General features: G+C 44.9%; 2 protein-coding genes and 1 long non-coding RNA gene across 4 annotated transcripts; 1 reads left to right on the forward strand and 2 right to left on the reverse strand.

Annotated features, from left to right (window-relative positions):
- The first annotated feature begins 53 nt into the window (after window positions 1-53).
- Window positions 54-4907, forward strand: lmf2a (lipase maturation factor 2a). Its single transcript, XM_037254413.1, has 14 exons — window positions 54-230; window positions 651-904; window positions 975-1003; window positions 1095-1288; window positions 1376-1554; window positions 1637-1775; window positions 1916-2044; window positions 2114-2219; window positions 2284-2380; window positions 2756-2938; window positions 3338-3506; window positions 3841-3952; window positions 4024-4132; window positions 4197-4907. Exons 1-14 carry the CDS (start codon window positions 137-139, stop codon window positions 4560-4562), a joined length of 2160 nt encoding a protein of 719 aa, XP_037110308.1. The 5' UTR covers window positions 54-136; the 3' UTR covers window positions 4563-4907.
- LOC119124435 lies at window positions 589-1465 on the reverse strand. Its single transcript, XR_005098273.1, has 2 exons — window positions 1373-1465; window positions 589-1285 (listed from the first exon to the last, which is right to left on the reverse strand). It is a non-coding gene; the product is annotated as an uncharacterized LOC119124435 (long non-coding RNA).
- Window positions 4775-7337, reverse strand: miox (myo-inositol oxygenase). Of its 2 annotated transcripts, none has more exons than XM_037254415.1 (10): window positions 7251-7337; window positions 7096-7170; window positions 6674-6754; window positions 6315-6477; window positions 6127-6194; window positions 5794-5903; window positions 5558-5625; window positions 5447-5496; window positions 5265-5377; window positions 4775-5044 (listed from the first exon to the last, which is right to left on the reverse strand). In XM_037254415.1, exons 1-10 carry the CDS (start codon window positions 7266-7268, stop codon window positions 4936-4938), a joined length of 855 nt encoding a protein of 284 aa, XP_037110310.1. In that variant the 5' UTR covers window positions 7269-7337; the 3' UTR covers window positions 4775-4935. The 2 variants fall into 2 exon arrangements, with proteins under 2 accessions (XP_037110310.1, XP_037110309.1); XM_037254414.1 differs by having other exon boundaries at window positions 5794-6009; window positions 6083-6194.
- Between the last annotated feature and the right edge of the window lie 261 nt (window positions 7338-7598).

Here is a 7598-nt window from a genome sequence, read left to right on the forward strand (position 1 = left end):
CTCCGTGTCGGTGGGTGTCGCTAGTGAGTCTCACCATCAACGCACCCGCCTATTTCGCGTCCTCCCCGGGCGTAAATTACTTGAACGTGCCGCGGCCACTCCGTCGTCCCGCCCATCATCACGCTCACTTCCAAACATGGGGGAAATCGTTTTGCCACGGCGCATGTTCCTCTGGTGCATGGCGGTCATCTATTTGATTGCATTTGTTTCTCTCTACGTGCAAATACCAGGTAAGACAACTTTATGGGGGAGGGGAAGAATGTCATACTGTCGGTCGTTGGCTTTCCCGAGCCTCCTTGCTAATGTTAGTTTAAAACTCTTCACAGCGGTGTACGTGGCTCGGGGAGGCTCTGGAATGCTCCCTTGCTGTGAAAAGCGAAGCTACGAGAACATGAATCAAAATACACAAGCTAATCTGAGGATACATGCTTGAGTCAGATATAAACTACATTACCCACAATTCCCAGTGGACTACACTGGCAAATTCCAGGCAGAAATTCCTACTCTTTTTCATCATCAAAAGACATCACACTTACAACAAACTAAATGAAGAGCGACAACCATTTACAAGAAGTGCAAAGCATGCTGGGAAATCCACCTATTTATTTATTGATTTATTGATCAAAATCATTCTCTGGGTGTTTTTACAGGTCTCTATGGCAACGATGGTCTCCTGCCCGCTCGTAAGCAGCTCCGTTTTAGCGGCAAGCCTCTGGGAGAGCAACTTCTGTCCTCGCCCACCCTGCTGTGGCTGAGCCCCCACCTGGGCCTTGACACGCACACGGCTATGGAGTTGCTATGTTTGGTCGGGGCGGCGCTCAGCCTGGCCGCCACACTGGTGGCGGCGCTGCGAGACAGCCTGGTATTCTTCTGCCTCTGGGCTTTGTACTTGTCCATGTACCAGGTAATGTTGACGTTTTGCTGAATATGAAAATGGGGTGTGTGGCATTTCTCTCACTTTGCTTGTGTGGCAGGTGGGGCAGGTTTTCCTCTACTTCCAATGGTGAGTGGTCACGCTCATAAAATGGCGGCCAGTGATTGTGTGTTTAAATTTTTTTGATATTGGATATATTACCGTCTCATTACTCTCCCAGGGACAACCTGCTCCTGGAGGCGGGCTTCCTCTGCATCCTGGTGGCTCCAATGACTCTCATCAGGGGGTCTCGAGCCGTCCGCGAGCACGACCGCATCACCTTTTGGCTCATCCGGTGGCTTCTCTTCCGTCTGATGTTTGCCTCCGGAGTAGTGAAGCTCACCTCACGCTGTCCAACTTGGTGGGGCTTAACTGGTACGACGCCAGTTACCATTCACTCAGCAATTATTCTAAATATATTTGGCTCATGTTTGGTGTATGACTCCCTTTGATATCAACCAGCGATGAATTACCACTATGAAACCCAGTGCATTCCCACCCCACTGGCTTGGTTTGCCCACCAGATGCCCGCGTGGTGGCAGAAGCTGAGCGTGGTGGGCGCCTTCATTGTGGAGATCGCCGTGCCGCTGCTTTTTTTCAGTCCTCTGCGCAGGCTCCGACTCGGCGCTTTCTACTTGCAGGTGAGCGGCGCTACGTGTCTGGGCTGGCTGCAGACATTTTTCAACGTCATTGCGATGGCCTAACACGCCTTTTTATGTGCAGGTGCTGCTGCAAGTGGTGATCATTTTGTCAGGCAACTACAACTTCTTTAACCTTTTGACCTTGGCCCTTTGTGTGTCCTTGCTGGACGACCGGCATGTGCGCTTCTGGCTGCGCACAGCAGAACCCAATGAACACAAAGGTGAGATAAAGTAGATGACTAGAAATGTCCATAATTTATTTTTATTTTTTTTTTATCTTTAAGAGGGGTCACACTGAACTGAAAGATTGACCTCAGTTTTCTTGGTGTGTTCCTATTTCATACGTGATGTCCTCCATTAGAGTCCAAACTGTGGTCCTGGCCGTGTTACATGTTGGAGCTCGTTGTCTCGTCTCTGGTTATCTTTGGCGCAATCGTGTGTTTCGACCTGAAAGTGGACACGGCGACCAGAGCCATCACTTCTAAAACGGGTACTACACACTGTGTCTTTTGCTGAAGACGTGCAAAATTAATTTTTTTTTTCCCCCCAAATCTTTCAGCTTTCACCTACCACCACTTTAACAACTTTCTCAAGAGTGTCACTTTCCCCTGCGTGTGGGTCGGTGTTCTCTCACTCACTTGGGAGATTGTCATGGCCATGTTCAGGTACCAACTCTGTTTGTGAGCGTGATTAGTTGCGATGTTTAAAAACTGGAATGTTTCTCTGCAGGTGTGCGTGTGTCTCTGGTTTCTTGAGGAGGTTCTGGTCCACACTTCAGTGGATGCTGTTTGCTGCTGCCGCGGCCACCATGTTCACCATCAGTCTGGTGAGTTGAACTTTACATGGGGAGGGTTCGCTGGTCAGAAGTATCAGGACACGTCGAAGTTCTACTCAAAGTGTGGAGCTTGCATTATCTGAAAAGTAACCTCAACAAATTGCTTTCCAAGCTGTTGGAAGCATAAAATTGCGGATGTATTATGGAAAATGTTCTTTATGGGTCGTTTGTATCTATGAGCGCTGGAAAATTTTGTGTGTGGTGCAAATTTCCCGCAACATGTCTGTGAGTGAGTTATGAGTTTTATTATGAGCCGCTACGCAGTTTCTCCGCCCGTGACTCGGCTGTGACGCCGGAGCCAATACTTTGAATTGCTGAATATCTTTGTCCATTTGTGAGGAATGTTGCCAATGTTTTTTTTTGCAGATGCCTTTCACCTATATAGAATATGACTCCAATTCCAAGCTGTGGCCCGGCGTGCGTCAAGTGTACAGCCTCGTGGATCGCTACCAGCTGGTTAACTCGTACGGGTTGTTCCGAAGGATGACTGGCGTGGGCGGGCGGCCCGAGGTCGTCCTAGAGGGAAGTCACGACGGTGTCACCTGGACGGTGAGAGGAGCAAAATTAATTCTTTGACCAGAACCACTTCCTGTCCGCTATAAAGTTCCCCATAAAAGGAGATTGACCTTTCTGAATATAAATGTACAGTTGGCCTTTACTTTGTGAGCAGAATTTGATTTTGAAGTGCGCTTTGGGTGTTCGACCACAAGGTGGCGGCAGTGAATTTCACAACAAAGCTGCAGCTGGTGTACGTACGCTCATGTTTGCATTTTTGGTGAAATTATTTTGCCAAATTTCATTTTTACATTAAATTCCTCAAAAATAAAGTTTAGAGATGAAGGGGTGAATTAACGTTTGTAATTATAATAATGGTATTTATTATATTTATTACTGTTAATTGTTAATTTATTATGGCACTTTTTTTTTTTTTTTCTTCTCTCCTCGCAGGAAATCGACTTTATGTACAAACCTGGCAACCTGAGCGCTCCGCCCCCGGTGGTGACGCCCCACCAACCCCGTTTAGACTGGCAGATGTGGTTCGCTGCCCTCGGGGACAACACACAGGCACCGTGGTTCAGCAGTCTCGTGTACCGACTGCTCCAGGGCAAGACGGACGGTACGGCCGGTTCTGAAAATAAAGTTTGCATCTACTCGCTCTCCTTAAAATGTCAAATATGCTGCACGCCTGGCTACACCCAATCCACTGTAATATTTTCTTACATCACAACTCTAGTGTCATCACTATCCAGTCTTGACATACTTATAAGTTGCGAATACTAATGAGGTTAAACTGCACAAGTTAACAACGACTTGTTACGCTCGTTAACAATTTAACTTGTCAACCATTGCGCAATGTCGCCTCTCTAGGAACCGGTAGTTTTTCAAATATGTCAAAGTTTTCCTGCTTGTGTACACAACCAATGTCTCCTAACGTTGTTTGTGTTGCGAAGTCATCAAGCTGATCCAGACGGACATCACTCGTTACCCTTTCCACCAGCAGCCCCCTACCTACCTGCGAGCCCACCGATACAGATACTGGTTCACGCAACCCAAAGAGGACGGGTCTGTAATACTCACAATTGCCTCTCTTACAAACATAAAAAAGTGAATAACACACTGCTCCCTGTGTGCAGATCATACCCGGAGCGCTGGTGGAAGAGGGTCTACAATGAAGAATTTTATCCCGTAGTACATCTGGGCCACCCATTCCTCGAGAACTTGCTGGATCAACATGGACTCAAGGTACTTTTACTCACTCACATTTAGTACCTGAGGACTTATTAACGTCTGAATAACAACTTGGCAGGACAAGTCGCCTTCACGCCGCCAGGTGAATTCCACCGTGGCCCGAGCGGTACGGTGGCTGCGCGCCCAGGTGTCGGGAGTCCCCGCTCCGGAGCTCATCTGGACCCTGGTCGGCTGCAGCGCCACCTTGTGCCTGCTGCTGGCGATGCCCAAGGGACAAAAACACGCCGCGGACAGTTCCGATCGGAAAGACACTCTGCCCGATGTGAAGAAGACGGTAGACGAGGATGATGAAGATCATGATGAGGGTGAGGTGGAGGATGTTGATGAGAACGACGGAGATGGTGTCACTGATGATGAGGAGGAGGAGGAGGAGGAAGAGAAGGAGGAGGAAGAGGAGGAGGAGGAGGAAGCCCAAGAAATGTGAGAGAAAGTGGCTGATGTTACCGAATTGAGCAAAGAGGTATGTGTGTGTATATATTTGTACTTCCTGTTTCGGCTCGCTTGTGTACATGTACATCACTTTGGATGATTTAATTATATTTTGGGAAAACACTCACTTGTCAACAGCCATCATGAACCCGGCAAGTTGTCAATGCAGAAACACAAATGTGCCTTTTCTGTGTGTACACTACACACACAAAAAAAACATTGAAAGAAAATAAATGATTGTCCTGAAAGCTGTTTTTATCCAATAACTCGTTCATACTGTCCACACAAAAAAAAAAATACAGCTACTAAATAGTAGAAATGAGCATGGATTAAAAAAAAAAAAAAATTGTTGTTTAGTGGCTGCCGTTTCACCACTTCAGTATCCCGGGACAGTACTTGTCGATCAGCGATTGGTAGTACGGACGCAGCTTCTCCATGTCGGGCAGCTCGGCCACTTTCGTGTAGAGATCAAAGTTGCTGCAGGGAAAACGCACACAAATGAACTAGTATTAGCTAAAATTATTTGCTAGTTAGCATTTTCCCAATGTTTATAATAGTAATTCATTATGTAGTAAATTAATTAAATGATTAATGTATACTGCATTTGAACTTTTTTCAATTGGATTTAAACTTGACTTTTTTTTTTTTTTAACCTGACTTACAAATAACTGCATCAAACAAATTGTACGCCACTCACTTAAACTTTTTCACCCAAGGCAGCATTTGCAGGTCTTTGTCGTCACACAGGTGCATGTAGTCGCCTTGGGAGTGCCATGGGTAGAAGGAATGGTAGCGGATCATGTTGAGACCCTACGTGGACGCCACACAAACATAGCGTGATGTCGAGTCCACATGTGACGGCGACCGCATGTTACTCACCTCCTCGGGGATGCTGCACTTGTTGAACTGCAGAACGCGGTAAAGGTACTCTGGGGTACAAAAAAATAGTTCAATGCATAATAATTATATCAAAAAACGAATTGTCCTCACCATCATGACCCCAGGACAAGAGGACATTATCAAGCCCGCAATTTGGTTTGTAGATTCCATATTTAGAGCTGAAGAAAACAACCAAAATCAATGACAAATATCTCAGTCAAAATAAAAATTGCAATGGCATCCAAAAGTTTGCTCGACTTCATTTATGCGATCAGTCAAAATCAGCCCATCAAACCTTGACAACGAATCCCGTGTTTAGGTGTCAGTTTTATCGGGAGAATATCTACTTGTAGCTGGGATTTGTGTCGTCCGGGTTCTCTTGGAAGGAGCTGTCGCGGAACACGATGGAGTTTTGGAAGGCGCAGCCCACGGGGAACGTGTCACCCACCACCGCCCACTGTGGACAAGGATGAAGACTTTTTCCATGCATGTAAAGTATCTCCCAGGTCAGTTTTGAAAATATTTGCATCGTTAATAAATTGTACATAATGTATTCATAGCCTGTCTGAGAGTCATCACAGCAAATGTGGTGGGAATGAAGACAGTTTTCAAAATTCTTTCCAATGTCCTGTAAAAAGTACACACATTAGGTAAGAATAAAAAAAAAAAAAAAATCTTACCTGAGGTTCCCCCCACAGCGCCAAGACCTTCCCAACGTCGTGAATCAGACCTACAAGCTGGAACCAGTCTGGAAAAAAAAAAGACGTCCATGATGCAGTCTGGCATCACAATGGTGGGTATCATGGAGCATTTATTTATTTATTATTATTATAACTATTATTTATTCATCTTATTTGTGATTGCATACCTTTGTCTGGGTGTTCCCTGCGAATTCCCTCGGCCGTCTGGAAGGCGTGAAAGGAGTTTGGGAAGTCCACATCTGGATCAGACTCGTCCACTAGCTGATCCAGAGACATGACTGCGTCCATCATGGACATTTCGGCGTGGCTGCAGCCGCTCCATTCTAAGTGCTGCGGGGGATGACCCAAAGGTACCGTTGATCTACTTCTAGTCTTTAGAACGCTTTGTTTTAATTCATCAGCGGCAATGTAGGTTAACCAAACAGATCCAAATTTTTAGACTCAGCATGCCCTGGCTCAGTGACGCAATCGATCAAGTTTACAAAAGCTGGATTCAGAGAATGTGTGTTAGTGGGAGCAGCCTCACCTTTCGCTTGACAAAGTCCACGTTCTGGTTGGTGTGCATCAGCTTGTATGTGTTGTACACATGATCGGCAACACTCCCCGTCTGAAATGCGCGAGTTCAACGTGGGAAGCTTTTTTTCTCCCCCTCCATCACATACAACTTAATTGTTGTGCAAAACATTGCAAATATGGGTCAAATTGACCCAACTCCTTGCTTGGGTCCAATTTGTAACCCAGTATTTTTAATTCTGTACGTTTCACTTTTTTTATATATAATTTTGAATGTTACACAAAACCAAAACATAATTAACCATCTCAAGAAATTTCGAATTATTTTTTCAAAGTTAAAAAGAGGTAGGACTTATCTAGTGAAAATTTATAATCATTAAATTTGTTCAATTTCAGGCTGGATGTAAAACATTGACAAGACGGTGTTTAACTTGCCGCAAAGTTTCTGTAGTCTTCTTTTTTGGTTTGGGGTTTCAGATTTGGCTGAAAAGCCAGATACGGGTCTGGACCCTGTAGTTGTAAAGAAAAAAAAAGAAAGACTTTTAGCTTTACGTGTCACGTATTTTTGACTGTAGAAGAAGCCCACTTACCAAGTTGATGACACTCATGCTTGTCAATGACAAGTTGTCGTTGTGTCACCGATTTATATGTCGTGTCCGGTCACAGTTTAACCAAATGTCGTGTCTGTGTTCAACCTTGACCTTTTGCGTGTTTATATAATCTCACCAATGATCACGTTTTCCAGTAACTTGTTTTTCCTCACCGAGAAATGTGCGATGTGCTTTTTTTTTGTCACCCTCAACTCGATCTTTAATGTCGCTGAAAATAGTCCGATTTTGAAAAACGTACAAATTCCTCTGTAATGCAGGTGAATTAGTTATCTTTGTTTGATATTTACATTTATTTGATCATTTTAAACATTAACGTGACTAATATAA

This window comes from Syngnathus acus, chromosome 6 (genome assembly GCF_901709675.1).
Source record: "Syngnathus acus chromosome 6, fSynAcu1.2, whole genome shotgun sequence".
Lineage (NCBI taxonomy): Eukaryota > Metazoa > Chordata > Actinopteri > Syngnathiformes > Syngnathidae > Syngnathus > Syngnathus acus.

What these genes read in the sequence shown, in the direction of transcription:
- lmf2a (XM_037254413.1), top strand. Translation starts at nt 137, where the DNA reads ATGGGGGAAATCGTTTTGCCACGGCGCATGTTCCTCTGGTGCATGGCG. An exon ending in ACGACGGTGTCACCTGGACG is followed by an intron (nt 2,939 to 3,337) that starts GTGAGAGGAGCA and finishes CTCTCCTCGCAG; the next exon opens with GAAATCGACTTTATGTACAA. An exon ending in GCTCCAGGGCAAGACGGACG is followed by an intron (nt 3,507 to 3,840) that starts GTACGGCCGGTT and finishes TGTGTTGCGAAG; the next exon opens with TCATCAAGCTGATCCAGACG.
- miox (XM_037254414.1), bottom strand. An exon ending in AAGACTACAGAAACTTTGCG is followed by an intron (nt 6,755 to 7,095) that starts GCAAGTTAAACA and finishes CGCGCATTTCAG; the next exon opens with ACGGGGAGTGTTGCCGATCA. An exon ending in GACACAAATCCCAGCTACAA is followed by an intron (nt 5,626 to 5,793) that starts GTAGATATTCTC and finishes TGTTTTCTTCAG; the next exon opens with CTCTAAATATGGAATCTACA.